Source organism: Grampus griseus (genome assembly GCF_964374135.1).
Source record: "Grampus griseus genome assembly, chromosome: 10".
Taxonomy (NCBI): Eukaryota; Metazoa; Chordata; class Mammalia; order Artiodactyla; family Delphinidae; genus Grampus; species Grampus griseus.
In genome coordinates, this window is record NC_139004.1 from 69,958,247 (window position 1) to 69,977,645 (window position 19,399).

A 19,399-nucleotide genomic window follows, 5' to 3' on the forward strand; every position below is an offset into this window, starting at 1 on the left:
GTTGCAGAACTAGTCTCATGGGGGAGTTGCATTGATAAAGCAATCACGTGAGTATTTGTCATGTGGCCCCTACGGTAAATGCTGAGAAGGACAACTGCATGATCAGCTATATTTGAGGAAGGCTGTATATAACACCCCTCCCCCAAGACATTCAAAGTGCACATAGAGTACTCTCTAAATGAATTAAACGCCTTGAGAATTCCTGAAATGAAAAATCTCTTTGCCTTTTCTAAAACCCCAGCTTCTTCCCCAAACTTTGTTCACCATGACACACATTCAGAAAAATTATTCCTTATCAGTATTCCATGGAATGACTCTCTCTTACACAGATCATATACTTTGGAAATGCTGCTTTGGGACGCTGCAGAGAAGTGCTGCACCCAGGGGTACACAAAATGAGCCACTGGGATGCCCAAGAAGAATACATTGCTTTTATTTCTATTCACTGTAATTTCTATTATAATTTTTATAGTATAATGTGCACATGTTAGTATAATGGTAGGTAGTACACATGAGTTATAAATATGTAGGGAGATGCTACTCAAAAACTTTTTTTAAAGAGACTTTATTTTTTTTAGAGCAGTTTTAGGTTTACAACAAAATTCAGAGAAAGGTACAGAGTTTTTCCATACGCTTCTACACATGCATAGCCTCCCACATTATCAACATCACTCACCAGAATGGTACTTTTTTTTATATCAAGGATGAACCTACATTGACACATAATCACCCAAAGTCCATAATTTACCTTAGGGTTCACTCTTGGTGTTTTATATTCTGTGGGTTTGGACAAATGTATAATGACAAGTATTCATCATTATAATCAATATCATTATCACTAATATACAGACTATTTTCATGGTTCTAAAAAAATAAAACCTCTCTGCTCTGCCAATTTATTCCTCTCCCCACCACCCCTGGCAAACACTGATCTTTTTATTGTCTCCACGGTTTTGCCTTTTCCAGAGTGTCATATAGTTGGAATCATACAGTAGCCTTCTCAGACTGGCTTCTTTCACTTAGTAATATGCATTTAGGTTCCTCCATGTCTTTTCATGGCTTGATAGATTTTTTTTTTTTTTAGCACTGAGTAATATTCCATTGTCTGTCTCTACCACAGTTTATTTACACATTCACCTATTGAAGGACATCTTGGTTGCCTCCAAGTTTTGGCAATTATGAATAAAGCTGCTATAAACATCTGTTTTCAGGTTTTTGTATGGACATAAGTTTTCAACTCTAAATGCCAAGGAGTATGATTGCTGGAATGGTAAAAGTGTGTTTAGTTTTATAAAAAACTGCCAAACTGTCTTCCAAAGTGACTGTACCATTTTGCATACCCACCAGCAATAAATGAGAATTCCTATTCCTCTAAGTCTTTGCCAGCATTTGGTGTTGTCAGTGTTCCAGATTTCAGCCATTCTAATCGGTGGTATTTCATTGTTGTTTTAATTTGCATTTCCCTAATGACATATAATGTGGAGCATCTTTTCTTATGCTTACTTGCCATCTGTATAACTTCTTTGGTGAGATGTCTGTTCAGGTCTTTTTAGCCCATTGTTTAATCAAATTGTTATTTTTCTTGTTAAGTTTTAAGAGTTCTTTGTATATTCTGGATCACAGTCCTTTACCACAGTGCGTCTTTTACAAATGGTTCCTCCCAGTCTGTGGCTTCTCTTCTAATTCTCTTGGTATTATCTTTCACAGAGCAGAAGTTTTTAATTTTAATGAAACCCAGTTTATCAGTTATTTCTTTCATGAATCATGTCTTTGGTGTTGTATCTAAAAAGGCATCACCATACCCAAGGTCATCTAAGTTTTCTCTCATGTTATTTTCTAGGAGTTTTATAGTTTTGCATTTTATATTTAGGTCTATGATCCATTCTGAGTTAAATTTGAAGGGTATAAGGTTTTTGTTTAGATTCATTTTTTTTGCATGTGGATGTCCAGTTGTTCCAGCACCATTTGTTAAAGAGACTATCTGCTCCTTTGTCCAAGATAAGTTGACTGTATCAATATTTATGGGAGTGTCTATTTCTGGGCTCTCTATTCTGTTCCACTGATCTGTTTATTCTTTCACCAGTACAGCACTGTCATTATTGCTGTAGCTTTACAGGTAGTGTTGAAGTCCTCCAACTTTGTTTTTCTTGTTTAGTATTGTGTTCAAATACTTCTTAATGAAAGTAATGCTTGATTCCTTCCAGCCAGAGGTTTTTTTTATTTCTGTCTCTTGAAAATCTCATAACACCCTCCTGCAGGGGTTGAGAAACTACAGTCCACAGGCCAGATCCTTTTTGTAATTTTGTAAATCTTTGGTAAATAAAGTTTGACTGGAGCACAGCCAGGCCCATTATTTTATGTACTGTCTGGCCACTGTTGTGCTACAACAGTAGTGTAGAGGAGTTGTGACAAAGACTCTAACATGCAAAGCCTAAAGTATGACTGTCTGACCCTTCACAGAAAACATGTTCCTACCCCTGCCCCACTGAGTCACTTTTAGACACTTACTCATTGGACTACTTCATCCTGAGTTGGTTCCAAGCCAGGTTTGGGGAAACAGCACACCTACCATTTTGTTCCTGGTGTTTTCTTTGCCACATTTCCTCCCTTGGATTAGTTTCCTTTGTGCCCCATCACACTTGGTAGGTGATCACATATACTCAAAAAAGAACAATTTACTCCCACCTCCTGGGTGACATGGACTCAGAAATACTGAGGTGACTTAGACTTAACACATCTCTTCCTCTCTCCTATGGACAAAGTTACTGAGCCTCATAATTACAGCAATGAATTCCAAGGACCGAGAAGTGATTCTTCTTGTTTGCACTGAGTCAGCCTTTTCAAAATCAATACAGAATGGACAAATGGATTTAGGGAGGAGCAGAACACACAGTCGTCTGCGGTGAAGGATGGGCACCATTGAGCAAAATCCTGCTTATGTTTTCATCCTTCCTTCAGTTGCATTCTGGGTTGTGCAGGTTATTCAATTAAATGGCAGTTTTGAAGCTGTCTCTGGAGAGCCTATGAGTGAACCATAATGGCACTGGCCTTAACCAAGCAGGCTGGGCTTTTTTGTTAATTTATGTTTTCATTTCTCTTAAATAAACACCTAGGAGTAGAATTTGCTGGATCATATGGTAGATACATGTTTAACTTTACAAGAAGCTGTGAATGGTTTTCTGAAGGGTTTGAAAGGTTTTATATTTCCACGAGCAATGTATGGGATTTCTGGTTATTCCACATCCTTGCCAACATTTAGTATTTTCAGAAAATTTAGTATTAGCTAGTGGGTGTAAAATTGCATTTTGGAGCAATGATGGAGTTTTATTTTGCACTTCTCTGATTAATGACGTTGAACACTTTTTGGTTTGTATATTGGCCATTTGTATACTTTCCTTTGTAAGGTGTCTGTTCAAATCTTTTGCCTATATTTTAATTCGTGTTTTAAGTTGTGTTACAGGAGTTCTTTACGTATTCTGGTACAAGTTATTTGTCAGATGTATGTATTATGAATACTTTTTCCTCAATGATGGCTTTACTATTTGTTTTATTAATAGTGAATTTGATGATCAGAAGTTTTCAGTTTTCATAAAGTCCAAATTATCAGTTTTAAAAATTGTAAGTGTTTTCCATAACCTAAGAAATCGTTGCTTACCTGAAGGCAGTAGAAGTTATTCATCATTTTTTGTATTTTTAAATATTATAGATTTAGCTTTTTCATTTAAATCTTTCAGCCATCTTGAATGAATATGTGTATGTTGTGAATTAGGGGTTGAGGATGTTGTTTTCATATTGTTAGTCATATGTTCCACCACAATTTGTTGAAACTACTTTCCCCATTGAATTATCTAAGCACCTTTATTGAAAATCGGTTGACTGTATCTGTGCGGCTTTATTTCTGGACTCTCTTTAGTTCCGTTGACCTGTTTGTCTGCTTTAATGCCAATACCACACCATTTTGATTAATTAAGTTTAGAGTAACACTTAAATTCGGGAAATGTGAGTCATTGGACCTTTTTCTTCTTTTTAAAAATTGTTTTTGATATTCTAGATCCTTTTCATTTCTCTTTAAAATTACAATTAACTCAGCAATTCCTACAAACAGCCTGTTGAGATTTTCATTGAGATTTCTTTGGAGTTTTAGATCAATTTGGGAAGAATTAACATGTTAATACTGAGTTTTCCAATCCTTAAGCACAAGGTATATCTCTCTATTTATTTAAGGCTTCTTTAATTTCTCCCAGAAATATTTTGTAGTTTTCAGCTTACAGGTATCACACATGTTTTTAAAAATTCATACCTAAGTATGTCAAGCTTTTTATGCTATTGTAAATGCTATCGTTCTTCCAGTTGTTCTTTGTTAGTACAACGAAATATAATTGATTTTGGTATATTGATCTTATATCCTGTGACCTTGCTAAACTCAATAGTTACAGTAGATTATGTGCATTCTTTAGGGTTTTCTACATAGAAAGTCATGTTGTCTGCAGAAAAAGATAGCTTTTTCCCTTTCCAATATGTATGGCATTCATTCACTCATTTACTCATTCATTCATGCAATTTACTGCATTTGCCAGAACCACCTGTACAATGTTGAATTGAAGTGATAAGACATAATTGCCTCCTTACTGATCTTAGGAGAAAAATATTCAGTGTTTTGTCATGAATATAATGTTAGCCATAGGTTTTACATAGTTGCTCTTTATCAGGTTGAGGACTTTTTATCTTATTTTAAATTTCCTGATAGTTTTTATGATGAACAAAAGTTGGATTCTTTCAAATATGTTTTCTGCATTTAGTTGGTCATATGATTTTTTTTTTTTTTTTTTTTTTGCGGTACGTGGGCCTCTCACTGTTGTGGCCTCTCCCCTTGCGGAGCACAGGCTCTGGACGCGCAGGCTTAGCGGCCATGGCTCACGGGCCCAGCCGCTCCGCGGCATGTGGGATCTTCCCGGACCGGGGCATGAACCCGTGTCCCCTGCATCGGCAGGCAGACTCCCAACCACTGTGCCACCAGGGAAGCCCGGTCATATGATTTTTTTAAAAAAATTCTGTTAATATGGTGAACCGTGTTGATTGATTTTTCAAATGTTAAACCAACCTTGAATTCCTGGGATAAATACAACTCGGTAATGATGGATTGTCCTTTTAATGATAGGGGATTTGATGTGATATTTTGTTAAGATTTCTGATCTAGATTAATGAGTGATATTAGCATGTAATTTTTCCAGAAATTGTTCTTGTTTGGGTTTGGTGTCAGTGTTATGCTGCCCTCATAAAATGGGACATATTCCTTCTTCTAATTTTTTGTAAGAGTTTATGTAAGATTGTTTGTATTTTTTCCTTATGTATTTGATAGAATTCATTATTTAAGTCATCTGAACGTGGAGTTGTTTGTTTTATCATGGCTATTAATTGTGAATTCAATTTCTCTTGTATACATAGGGCCAGTCATATTTTATATTTCTTTTTGTGTCAATTTTGGTAATTTCAGTTATACAAGGAATTTGACGTTTAACTCAAATTGTCAAATATTGGTATAAAGTTGTTTATATTATTCTCTTATCTTTTCATTATCTGTCAGCTCTTTAATAATGTTTTCTCTTTCATTCCTGACTCTAGTATCTTGTGCTTTCTTACTTTTTTATTCATCAGTCTAGCTCGGGTTTTATATTTTTGATATCATTGATTTTTTTCCCCCTGTTATTTGTTTTGTTTTATTGGTTTCTGCTTTTATCTCTATTATTATTGTTATTATTATTATTTTTGACTGCATTTGGTCTTCATTGCTGCACGTGGGCTTTCTCTAGTTGTGGCAAGTGGGGGCTACTCTTCATCGTGGTGTACAGGCTTCTCATGCAGTAGCTTCTCTTGTGGAGGAGCACGGGCTCTAGGCATGCAGGCTTCAGTAGTTGCAGCACGTGGGCTCAGTAGTTGTGGCTCGGGGGCTCTAGAGTGCAGGCTCAGTAGCTGTGGCACACAGGCTTAGTTACTCCATGGCATGTAAGATCTTCCCGGACCAGGGATCGAACCTGTGTCCCCTGCATTGCCAAGCAGATTCTTAATCACTGCACCACCAGGGAAGTCCCTATCTTGACTACTTTATTTCTTCTTTTAACATTCAGTTTTATTTGTTCTTGTTTTCTATCTTCTTAAGGTAGTATCTTAGACTATTCATCTTAAAAATGTCTCCTTTTCTATGATAAACTTAAAAATCTATAAATTTTTCTCTAATTTCTGTTTCAGTTATATCTTACAAATATTTATTTCTTTATTATCATTTATTTCAAAATATTTTACAACTTTTTCTGTCATTTTCTTCCATGGTACATGTATTATTAAGGAGTGTGTTGTTTAATTTCAAAATCTTTAAGATTCTTCTAGATATCATCTTTTCTTAGATGTTATTGATATTTTTTGTATCATTATCATATACTGAATTCCCACTGTTATGATCTGGAAGAGAATGTGTGCTCTATAGTTGCTAGGTGTGGAATTCCTTAAAGTCAATTAGCTTAAGTTGGTAACTAGTGTTGCTACATGACCAACACCCAGTAAAAATCCTTAGCACTGAGTCCTTTTTTTTTTTTTTTAAATAAATTCATTTTATTTATTTATTTTTGCCTGCATTGGGTCTTCGTTGCTGTGCGTGGGCTTTTTCTAGTTGCGGCGAGCGGGGGCTACTCTTCGTTGCAGTGCATGGGCTCATTGCAGTGGCTTCTCTTGTTGGGTGCAGAGCATGGGCTGTAGGCGCGCAGGCTTCAGTAGTTTTGGCTTGTGGGCTCTAGAGCACAGGCTCAGTAGTTGTGGCACACGGGCTTAGTTGCTCTGCGGCATGTGGGATCTTCCCGGACCAGGACTCGAAGCTGTGTCCACTGTACTAGCAGGCAAATTCTTAACCACTGCACCACCAGGGAAGCCCCAGCACTGAGTCTTTGTTGAGCCTCTCTGGTAGGCAGCCTTTCAAATGTGTTGTCCTCCATTCATTGCTGAAAGAATTTGTACATCTTATGTAATTGTGCTGGGAGAGAAATCTTGGAAGCTCACATCTGGATTCCTCTGGACTTTGCCACATGCGTCTCTTTTCCTTTGATGATTTTGCTTTATATCTTTTCACTGTAATGAATCTTTTCAAAGAACCAACTTTTAGTTTCATTGATTTCCTGATTTCAATTTTCATTGATTTCTGTTCAGCAAAATTTTCTAAAAAGTGTTTTTTTCCCCTTCTGCTTACTTTGGATTCAATTTTCTTTTCTTTTTCTAGTTTCCTAAAATAGAAGCTTAGCCGATTAACTTTAGGTCTTTTTTTCTTTTCCAGTACATCCATTGAATGCTGTAAATTTCCCTGTAAGCACTGCTTTTGCTGCATCTTGCAAATTTTGACAAGTTATATTTTGATTTTAATTTAGTTTAAAATTTCTCTTGAGACTTATTCTTTGACCCATGTATTATTTAGAAATATGTTGTTTAATCTCCAAATATTTTGGGATTTGTCCAGCTGTCTTTCTGTTATTGATTTCTAGTTTAATGTCAATGTGGTCTGAGAGCACATTTTGTATGATTTCTATTCTTTTAAATTTGTTAAGGTGTGTTTTATGGTCCAGAATGTGGTCTGTCATGGTGATTGTTCCATGTGAGCTTGAGAAAAATGTATATTCTGCTGTTGTTGGATGAATTAGTCTATAGTCAATTAGATTCAGTTGCTGTGCTGTTCAGTTCAAACTGTATCCTTACCAGTATTCTGCCTGATGGATTTATCAGCTACTGATAGAGGGGTACTGAAGTCTTCAACTTTAGTAGCATGTTATCTGTTTCTTCTTGTAGTTCTATCACTTTTTTCCCTCACATACTTTAATATTCTGTTATTAGGTGCATACACATTAAAGATTGTTATGTCTTCTTGGAGAATTAACCCCTTTATCGTTATGTAATGCCAATCTTTTTTGCTGATAATTTTCCTCGCTTTGAAGTCAGCTTTTTCTGAAATTAATATGGCCACTCTGGCTTTCTTTTGATTAATGTTAGCATAGTGTATCTTTTTCTACCCCTTTACTTTTAATCGACCTGTTCTTTATATTTAAGGTGAGTTTCTTGTAGACAGCATATAGTTGGTTCTTCTTTTTTATCCACTGTGACCATCAGTTTAAATCTATTTAGACCGTTCACATTTAAAATGAGCATTGGTATAGTTGGATTAATATGTACCATACTTATAACTGTTTTCTATTCATTGCCCTTGTTTTTTTTTTTGGTCTCCTACTCTTTTTATGCCTTCTCTGGTTTTAATTGAGCATATTACATAACGTAGTATTTTCTCCTTCCTTGGCATTTATACTTCTTTTAAAAATTTTTTTAGTGGTTGTTTTATAGTTTGCAATATACATTTACAACTAATTCACGTCCACTGTCAAATAATCTTGTACCACTTCATGGGTAGTATAACACTGCTATTCATTTCACTTATCCATAACTATAATAATCCAATTTGTTGCTATTATTATTTTGATCAAACTATTTGTCAGGTCAGTTAAGAATAAGAAAATTAAATATTTTACTTTCATTTATTCCTGTTGTAACACTCTTTTCTGGGTTTCTGACCTGTGTAGTTTTCCCTCCCTTTAATGAAATTTTAACATTTTTTGCAAGGCAGGTCTATTTGCAACAAATTTCTTTAATTTTTGTCTGAAGAAGTCTTTATTTCTTTTTCACTTTTGAAGGATAATTTTTCTAGATTCTAGAATTCTAGGTTGGTAGGTCTTTTCTTTTTATTTTTGCGGTACGTGGGCCTCTCACTGTTGCGGCCTCGCCCGTCGCGGAGCACAGGCTCCGGACGCGCAGGCCCAGCAGCCACGGCTCACGGGCCCAGCCGCTCCGCAGCATGTGGGATCTTCCCGGACCGGGGCACGAACCGTGTCCCCTGCATTGGCAGGCGGACTCCCAACCACTGAGCCACCCGGGAAGCCCGGTAGTTCTTTTCTTTGAACATTACGTATTTTGTGCTACTCTCTTCTTGCTTGTATGTTTTCTGAACAGAAGTCTGATGTAATCGTTGTCCTTGTTCCTCTGTAGGTAAGGTTTTTTCCTCTTTTTGGCTTACTTTAAGATTTTTTCTTTGTCTTTGATTTTTGCAGTTTGGATATGACATGCCTAGGTGTAGTTTTTTCTTTTTTTCAGTATTCATGTGCTTGATTTTCTGTGGACTTCTTGGATCTGTGGTTTGTCATTCATTAATTTTGGAAATATTACTTCAAATATTTCTTCTGTTCCCTTTTGTCTTTCTTCTCTGGTATTCCCATTACACTACGTATCTGTTATACTTTTTGTAATTGTTCTGTGATTTTTGAATATTCTATTCCTTTTTTCCCATTAATTTTTTTCTTTGCTTTTCAGTTTGGGAAGTTTCTACTGACGTAGCTTCTGGCTCACTGATTATTTCCTCAGCTGTATCCAGGCCGGTGATGACCCATTGGCATTCTTCATTTCTATTATAGTGTTTTTGATTTCTAGCATTTCTTTTTGATTATTTCTCTTAGAATATTTGTCTCTCTACTTATCTGTCTGCTCTTACCTGTTTTCTACTTTTTCCTTTAGTGCTCTTAGTATATTAATTACAGTTGTTTTAAATTCCTGCTCTGATAATTCCAACCACACCTGCCATCTACCATCTTGCAGTACTGCACAGCAGTTAAGTGCACAGGCTCTGGAAATAGACTGTCTGTGTTTTAATTCTGGTTCTGCTTATTGGTGGTGTAATCTTTGACAGCGTACATAAATTCTCTCTACCTCAATTTCCTCATTTGTGAAGTTAGAATACTCATAAAACCTACTTTATAGAGTCGTTAGGAGAATTGAATAAGTTAACATATGGAAAGCACTTAGAACAACAAGTATGACTATCTAATATATTATATATTTATTTAATTTTTGTTGTTTTCCAGTCTCCTTCTACTTAAAGGTAGGCTGAATAAAGGCAGGGTCTGTCTTCAAACTTTAAAGAATTAAAATGTTTTGGGGCAGTTTTCTCTATATTCACATAAGGAAGTACTAAGCAGCTTCTTAAATTTATGTTTTTCAAGAGTACTTAATGACATTGGGAAATAGTTATATGATGCTATCACACCTGTACAAAAGCAGCCCTAGACGGTGTGAAAGACTTACAGATTACGTGACTAGAGCAGGATCCACAAGTGTAGGGAACAGACCGCCCGCAACCATACCCAGGTCTGTCTGAGTTCACAGCCTTCTTCCCTAAGCCACATGTCATGTTTTTTGACTTTCTCTTTCAGTATGAATACTTCAATGCCGTGCTGATAAATGAAAGGGACAAAGATGGGAATTTTTTGGAGCTGGGGAAGGAATTCATCTTAGCCCCAAATGACCATTTTAATAATTTGCCTGTGAACATCAGCCTGAGTGACGTTCAAGTGCCAACGAACATGTACAACAAAGGTAAGGCTCACTGCTGCTGCTCCTTTTGGAGGGTAGAGAGGGCAGGGCGTGAGGGGCAGGGCTGGCTGGTTTGGGATATCATGCTTTTTTGAAAAACAGTTATAAGCTGGGTATGTCAGGCACCAGCTGGATAGGTGAAGTGTGTGCCTGTTCTGCCTGGACACTCTGGGCTTGCTGTTTTCCTGGCTCCTGTTTGCATCAGGCCCTCTAACTTGTAGTCCAGGGGTTGGCAAACTTTTTCTTTAAAGGGCCAGATAGTAAATATCTTACTTAGGCTTTGTGGGCCACAAAGTCTCTGTTGCAACTACTCAGCTCTGCTGTTCTGGCACAGAAGCAAGCATACATAGGTAATATGTAAATCAGCAGATAATATGTAAATTGGCTGGTTCCAAGAAAACATTTAATCTACAAAAACAGATAGCTGCATTGAACCGGCAGGCGCTAGCGTACAGAGCCTTCTCTCTTCTTCCTCCATTCCTTGTGATAGTATCTGAGGGTTCTGGAGTTCCTAGGGTTACCATGGAATCACTTGTGGTCTTAGAGTACAAAGCAGCATGAGTCTTAATGAGGCTCCCTGTTTTCAGGCTTGTGTTCCTCAAATCCAGTCTTCTCATGGATTCTAGAATTCTTTTCCCCAAATTCCCATCTGCCCCTTTGAATTGGGATTATAATAGCCAAGGACTGGGCTCTGGCAGCAGACGGCCTCTGATTAGATCCTGAGTTCCATTTCTTACTGGCTGTGACCTTGAAAGGCTGAGACCACCTTGTCTCTTTAGACCTTAATTTCCTTATATTCTAGGATGTGGATAATAATCGCATCTACCTCATGGGGTGGTTGTGAGGATGAAACAGATGATGAGTACAAAGGGTTTAATTGAGGACGTTACTTTCCTCATCCTCACCATTATGGAGTAGGAGTTTGCTTTGCTTTGTCATACCTGGGAGGATCCTAAACAAAGAGCTGTCTTCCCCAAAAAATAAATTAGAAAGCTGTGGCATCTTCAAAATAAAAATCTACTCCATTATAAGCTATTGATGTTTTAGAAATATTGGGGGCCAGTTTCAGTATCACAGGCAGGAAAGCAGTGGTCATGAGACAGGCTCTGGGCTTGAATCCTGCTCATCCTTTTGCTGGCTCTGTAATCCTAAACAAGTAACTTTTCCTCCCCGAGCCTCAGTTTCCTTCTTTGTAAAATAGGGATAAGAATACTGCCTCCCTCAGGGGGTTATTGTGAGGATATGAAGTGATGCCTAAGCATCTTCAGCACAACTGTTGCTCGTGGAAACTGCCTAGTGCATCTTAGTTATCATTATTATCGGGAAATAACGTGAGTATAAATTGCATTTCTGAATTGTTCTAGGTTACTGTTTAAAGAGCTTGGTCAGTGATTAAAGAGCTTCCAACTCACCATCTCTGTAGTGTTCTTCTTGTGCCTGTCCTTTGGGTCTGGATATCTAATGTCTCCCTTTCATGGTTGACCTGTTACCCGTCCTTAATGTTCTGTGAGGCAGCACCCCATCCATTAATTATTCTGATGGTTACTGGGTCCCCTGTGGTGAACCAGATGCAGCCCCTTCCTTGAGAGGTTCATAGTGAACTTAGGGACCAGACAGGTAAAAGAGATCATAGGATACCGTGTGTCACCTGCTGGCCACAGTTACTGAAAGACCGGGGCAGTGGGAGCTCCAGGGAGGGGACCTGACCACTTGCTCCTGTGAGCTGCCACATGTTTTTCTTTTCTGTCTCTCAGAGAAAGTGATGTCAGTCCAAGTTGCCCCTAGTGAGCTCTGGATTGGACTGTATCCTGTGACCTAATCTTCACTTTGGACTCTTCCTCAGAAAGCAGATTCCTAAGAACCCAAGCCTTAGAGGGCTGAGCTCAGCTTTGTCCGGTGGAGTTTAGTCCTCCAGGGAGATCCTGCCAGATGAGAAGGAAACCCCCTTTTGTGCAGTGTGTCTGCAAAAAGACCATTCTCTCAGCATTAAATACATTCTCAACGGAAGATGAAAAGTTCAGATTTTACAGAGCAATTCCAGACATAAAACAATTCAGAATGATCTTTTTAAATATGGCAACTGCTTCAAGGTTGCTTGAACCATTAGCCCCATTATAGAGATTTAATTGCACCTTGAGCTTTAAAGGCATAATTGTACCTTTCCGTGGTGGCAGCACTAGGGGACCAGCACTGCCATTGATCACACAGACTGCAAGTCTCTCTAGGCAGAATCATAATAGATAGTCAGATTTCTTGAGCCATAGAGGTAGATAGTTTTATTTAACGTCATCCTCAGCACCCCTCATGAGGTCTGCCTACCACCGCTACTCAGACACAGTGGTCCCCCAGCCAGGCAGTGGGTCATGGGCTAAAGCCCCCAGGCACTGTGTCTTGATTCTGCCAGGCAGTGAGTAGCTGCCCAAGGAAGAGAGCAGGGGACTTCAGGAAAATTCCTGTCTCATTCTACCTAATTCAAACCAGCCCCAAATAGTCTTTTTTCTTTTCATGTTGCAGAAATGTATTTCATGTTTAGAGTGCTCTCCAGCTCAGATCTAGTTATTGATGACATGTACTTAAAACACATGCTCAGAGATTGGCCACTAGCTGAGATGTTCCTGGGTTAGAAATCTTGCCCCCAACAAAGGAAACCAGTACAGGGGGCAATGCTCCCCTGGCAGCTTGAACCCCCATGGGCACATAGCAGAGTGGTTTGATATGATACTTGCTTAGGAGCTACTGTGTGCTGTGCTCTTGGGCATAACTTCTAGGCATAGATGAAACTTGCTGATAAAATCTACCTCTTTTCTGTAATCTGCTTTTCTTTTGCTTCCTCGGCAGGGCCTTGCAACCAGGCTGTTCAGCCAGGTCAGTGCTCACCTCTGTGCTTGAGGTGCCTTTCTCGAAGGCGCTGACAGAAATTGCAGGCTCAGAGTTGGTGACATGAGGGCAAACTGACCTATTGGCCACGAGAATTCAAAGAGACATATGTCTGAAGTCTAGAAATGTGTCTTAGGGTCCTCATGGTGCCTGATGAAGCAGCTTCTTCCTGAAACCAGCAGATGTTTGCTGAGCGGCTGCTCTGGCATCCCCGACCAGCGAGTCTTACCATCTGTTGAGACATCTTTGGAGACTAGCTGCCCATGCCTTAGAAGCTGTGAACAATCCATTTCCTCTAGGAGTAAAGCGTGGGTCAGGATGCTTTTGTGAGACCTGAGGATGGTCTGACAGTGGATTCAGATAAAGCTGAACTCTTTAATTTCTAGGCTGAAGTGGTATAAAATTTACACAGGCACATATGTAGGTACACATACACACCTACACATACACAATGTGTATGTTTTTGTGTATTTGGGTATGTGTGTGTTTGTATATGTGTGTATGAAAGAAATATGCTCTGCCCTCAACCTACCCCTTCATCCCTGCTGCTCATCTCTGTCTACCCAGGTGAGAGCCCCTTCTGTTCACTGAGTACACCTTTCTCTTTCCTCCATTGTATCTTGTTGTTCATTTCTGTTATCCCTGCCTCCCTGTTTATTGCTTATCCAAATGCTCATTCTTAAAAAACAGCTCAGTACAACCTCTTCAATTCCATTACACTTTTGTTTTGTAAGTGACTCTGGTCCTTTGTTTTGGTATCACTTTGTTCTAGAAGTACATTGCATACATTCTTTTACTTCTCCGAGGGCAGGGGCTCTGCTGATTCAGCCTGCTTGGTGCCCTCCTTTGCCCCCGAGCACCATGCTCTTTACATAATGGGTTTTCTACAGTGGATGAGGTAGGGAATGCCACCTGGGCTGTCATTTTTCCATGGTGCCTGCAAGCAGCAGAAACATACCCTGGCTGACTTAAATGGAAAAGCTACTTTTTTTTTTGCAATACGCGGGCCTCTCACTGTTGTGGCCTCTCCTGTTGCGGAGCACAGGCTCTGGATGCGCAGGTTCAGCGGCCATGGCTCACGGGCCCAGCCACTCCGCGGCATGTGGGATCTTCCCGGACCGGGGCACGAACCCGTGTCCCCTGCATCGGCAGGCGGACTCTCAACCACTGCGCCACCAGGGAAGCCCGAAAAGATACTTTTTGAAAGGACATTGGGTGGCTCACAGGCTCTCCCAGAAAGTTAGAGAATAAGGCTTAGAAAATGGTCATGAGAGAGGGCAGCCAGGGGCCAGAGCCACAACCAGAGCCAGCCTGGTAAGGACCGCCTGCCACTATGGCTAACACCAGCCATGCATCTGTGACTACATGAAATAGCTGTGCCTCATTTTCCTCATTCAGAAACTGGAGATAATAATCCCAGTCACCTTCTCAGGGGGTTTTGGTGAGGATTAAACATTGAGAAGGCCACCCAGTACACAAGCTTAGGCAAGTTTTTCTTTCCTTCCATTCCTCAGCATCCTTAGCTGTCAAATGAGTATGACAGTACTGACCTTATAGGATTATCATGAGCACAGCAAGAATAATGCTCGTGTGGGTTGGGGTGCAGTGGCTAGCCCACTGACCTTGTCTCTTGTCACCTGCTGGAGGGGAAATAAGACTCATGTCATGGGGTTGCAGTTAGATAGCACAGGTAGCCTTTCAGAGAGTCTGGTACTCGATGAAGACCAATGCATTCTGTTGTGATTATCACTGTATTAACTTGTTCGATTCTCACAGGCAATTATGGTTAAGACAGGAAGAACTTGAACTCAGAGGGAGTAACAACAGGTCACAGGTTCCCCAGCTGGTAGAGGCAGGATTAGAACCCAGCATTTTCATTAATTGTGTCCTCTCTGGACCACATGCCACCCCAGTGCCTGGGCTGCTGCTCTGTGAGCCATAAGGGAAAAGACAATACTTTGGCTCCCAAATATTTTTGTTTTAAAGTGGTTGAAATCCAAGAACTGGAAATTGGCCAGAGTTTGACCCTAAACTTCTGCTTCTTTTGTCTCATGTGGTTGCTAAAGAACACAAAAGGGCAGTTTCGGTGATTCTGTGTTGTTTGGGGTTTTTTTTCCCCTTTCTCCTTATCCCATTTTGCTTCCCTGCCCTCCTCCTCCCCATACCTGTGCTGTAACCATGGTGCTGTCAAGACAGAGGAAAGACATGATAAAAGTGGAAGGAAAAAGGTGATGGCTTGAAAATGTGCCCATAGATAACATTAAACACAAATGATTCTATAGTTTGGCTGGGGGAGAGAGGGGAGGGAAAGAATCCTGTAGCACGTCAGTGTTTTAGACCCAAGCAGAAAAGAGGCAAAAGTAGTAGCTTTATTCTCCAGTAGTTTTAGGCTGGATAAAGGAAAATGTGAATTTTAGAAGTTAAGCAGTTTAAACTGTGGTATCATTTTACCACTGTGGCCTCATTTTATTTCCTTCTGCAGCCCCTTGAGGGAGGTTAGGCAATATTCTCATCTCCGTTTTTCAGATGAAGAAACTAAATGTCAGGGAGGCCAAGTCACATAGGTAGGAAGGTCCATGGCAAGTGGACCTGGATTTTCTGATGAGGAGTCCAGCTTACTTGGCTGCCTCTCTGACCATGAGCTCTGAGAGGATGGGTACCTATTCCCTCAAGTGTCTGGGGCTCAGTTACTTCTGGGTCACCTTGGGATCTCGGAACTTTTGCCCAGGCTGAGAACCTCAGCCCTGGGCCCATCCATCACCAGCCTTCCTTCTGAAGCTCCAACTCTTCCTGGGCCCTGCTCCTTGTAGTGAGACCCCAGACCCTTCTCTGGCCATGCCTCCTCTTCCCTCCGTGATACCCAGTGTCATAACTCCAATGAGTTGAGGTTCCCATGTGAGCTGGGAAGAGGTGCTGACTCATGTAGCGTCTGCATATCAGCCCTGCAAACATCCTTGATGTGACTATCTGCTTGGGACAGAAAGTGGACATAGCAGGGAGGACAAGCAGAATATTATTGCCTCTATAAAGTATTTGCTCATCTATTCGTTCATTCCTTCCTTCCTTCCTTCCTTCCTTCCTTCATTCATCAAATGTTGACTGTGCCAAGCTCTAGAGATACGCCCACAACTAGGAAAGATGTGGGCCCTGCTCCTTGAGCAGAGCGGGAAGACAGATGCTGAACAAGTCATGATCAGGTGACGGGCAGGCAGAGTATGGTGCTAAGGGGCATGTAGCAGGGGGCCGGGCCTGGTCCTGGGGCTCCAAGAAAGCCCTCCCTGAGAGGAGGTAGAGAGGAAGGAGTTAGACGGGAAGGGAGTGGTTGGGAGGGAAGCATGTCCAGCAGAAGGACTAAACAGTGAGCAGGTGTCAGGGGGGTGGGCATGGGGCTGGGATGCTAACAACGAGGGAGTGTGGTGTCCAAGGGGACTTGGGGTGGGGAGGAGTCAGACAGGTTATGGTATGGGGCCTCCAAGGGCTGGCCAGGTGGTGAGAGGCTGTGAAGGCCATCAGAAGCTCATGGAAACCACGGAGACAGGTAAAATATGGTTGAGAGCTTTGCTGGGAAGAGGTCTGCAGAGGAACACTGGGCCCGGACACTGAGGAAGAGGGAAGAAGGGAGAGGAGGGGAAGTCCAGGGCCTGGTGCGGAGAAGGCCCAGTGGAGAGGAATGGTGTGTGGCCCAGACTGGATGGTGAAGGTGCAAGCCCTTGGGCATCGGGCCCCAGAGAGTGAGCTCCAGCAAGAACATCAGCTCCACCAGGGCAGGGACCTTCTCTGTGTTCTTCTCTGATGACTTGCCAGCCTCAACATGGTACCTTGCACCTAGTAGGTGATCAATAAATACTTGTTGCCAGGTGAGCAAATGAATGAAGGGAGCAGTTTAGAAAAACTTCTCACTTGGTTCTCGTACAGGTGAAGAAAAGACACTGGGAATAGCTCCCAGTCTCGATTCCCTTTCCTTCACCAGTAATGGAGGGCCTGGGAGAGGTTCACTGCTTGGCAGAGGTGGAGTGAGGTATGAATTGCAAGGCATGACCGAGGCCACCCCTTCATCTTCTAGACATCCCAGGAAGGTGCCCAGTCAGGCCAGCATGGGCTGCAAGCTCTCCTGTGTATGGGGGCCCAGCCCCTGAAGATGAACACAGGTCCAGGAAAAGGGAGACCCATAGCCACCACTGTAGAGACTGAGGAACCAACCTGTGTGTTACAATCCAGTAGGTTCTTCTGAAAATCCCAAGAAAGGGGAAGGTCTAGCCTGGCGGACTTGGGTCCCGGGCTGCCGTAGGGACGGGCAGGATTGCTGGGTTTGGATTTGTCAGATGTCTCAACCTATTTTTCCAGTGCTGGGTTTGATAAAATGCAAAATGCATTTTGCCAAGCACTTTTCCCCTTAATTACATGTGTATATTTTAAGGGAAATTTAATCCATATGTTTCTGATTCATTTACATGGAAATCATTAAGAGGTTGTTTTCTAGGAGCCATTTGATGTGCAAGAAGGCTCATGAACCTTTTTAAAAGCTGTGTTTAAAAATTGTTTCTTTCTTTTCCCTTTGCTTGGGGGTATGTGTGTGTGTGCACCTGTGTGAGAGAGAAGAGTGAGAGTGAGAGAGAAGGGGGTGGTGGAGAGAAAGAAGGATAGAAAGAAAGAAACTGACTCCAGGATGTCAAAAACAAATATGGACTCTAAATGGTTTGTTTTCTCCTTCGAATTCTGAGCTAAACACTTGGAGTAGGCTAGACTCTTGCTTTTACATCTATTTTTGGCACTAACTGAAGGTGATGGTGCTATGGCCATAAGTTGGAATCTTGAATAAGGATCAGAGGATCAGGCCTGTACAGACTGCTTCGCTTCTAGCGAAGGACATTCAGGACCCTCCCCAGCACATGGCCCTTTGGCACCTGCAGGCCCCCCACGGCCAGGTGAATGTTCCCAACCCTGTTTCATCAGTGAGAGCACGACAGGACAAGAGTGTTTGGCCAGATACACAGATGATAGTGCCACTGAAGTGACCCCACAGTTGTTATCCCAAAGTACTCATCATTTTTCTCTTCTAGTTTGGAAATTATATTTTTATGTCCTAGAGTGACTGTCTCTGTCTTAAAATTCACCATTTGAGTGGTTGAGTTCAAGTTCTTTTGGCAGTTCTTTCACATTTCTGACTGTGCGTGTGGGCATAGCACAAACATAGGTCTGTGAAGATGTGTATCTGTTTACACATAGGTTTGGGTCTCTTTTATCTCTGTTATCTCATCAGAGGTGGTGTTAGTGGAAAGAGGATGTCCTGTGGCTTGCTGTGGCCTCTGCTTAGGCTTATGTTTAACCCACATGTTGAACTTGTTTAATGAATGAGTGAATGAGCTGATTACTTACTGAGAGGCATACTCTGTACTGAGCACCTTAGCTGCAGTATTTCACTTACCACTACCCGGTGTGTTGCAGGCAGCAGGTAGGGACTGCCATCCTCCACAACCTACTGTGAGAGAATTGCAAACCAACCTCCCCCACTCTGTTCTAGGGTCAGGTCTGGCGTGTTAAATGGGGTGAAACTCAAATGCATGACTTCAGGTGCTGGTGGAGGGTTTCCTGAAAAGCAAGTGAGAAGGGAATTCCCACTAAGGCTCTCTGAAACACTTTCCTGTCCCTCTGGTCCCCTTTCACCCTGGTACTGACCTGTACATTCCCCATTGTCCCTGTCCTGAATCATTTCCAGACTCTTTTCAGAACCACTGGGGAGCCTCTGGAGTGTGGTAGGCCTGGACTTGCCTCGAACTTCTGTGAGTGCCAGCTCGGTGGTCTGGGGAAAAATGTTTCATGCTCTGAGTCTCAGTCTCCCCATCTGTAAGGTGTGAAGGGTCATTTTGGGCATTAGCAGAGGTAAGGGTGCGGGCCCGGTGCAGCATCCATACCTTGGGACACTTGATTGGTACACGCTGACTCCTCATGTCAAACTCTCTCCAGCTCCTGCTCCTGGGGGCGGGGGCGGGAGTTCCATGTGGCCCTGCCCAAGCCCAGCACACACTTGCCCTTCCCTTCAGCACTGTTTGCAGGATGACGTGCAAATCGTCACAAA

General features: G+C 41.5%; 1 protein-coding gene across 1 annotated transcript in view; it reads left to right on the top strand.

The window, feature by feature from the left end:
- Nucleotides 1–19,399, top strand: part of CACNA2D3 (calcium voltage-gated channel auxiliary subunit alpha2delta 3) — a gene marked incomplete at its 5' end in the record, with an annotated part of 768,939 nt that overhangs the window by 293,673 nt on the left and 455,867 nt on the right. The window contains one exon of the mRNA XM_082664450.1: nt 10,287–10,449. Within this exon, the coding sequence (XP_082520576.1) occupies nt 10,287–10,449 (163 nt within the window). The remainder of the gene's footprint in view (nt 1–10,286; nt 10,450–19,399) is intronic.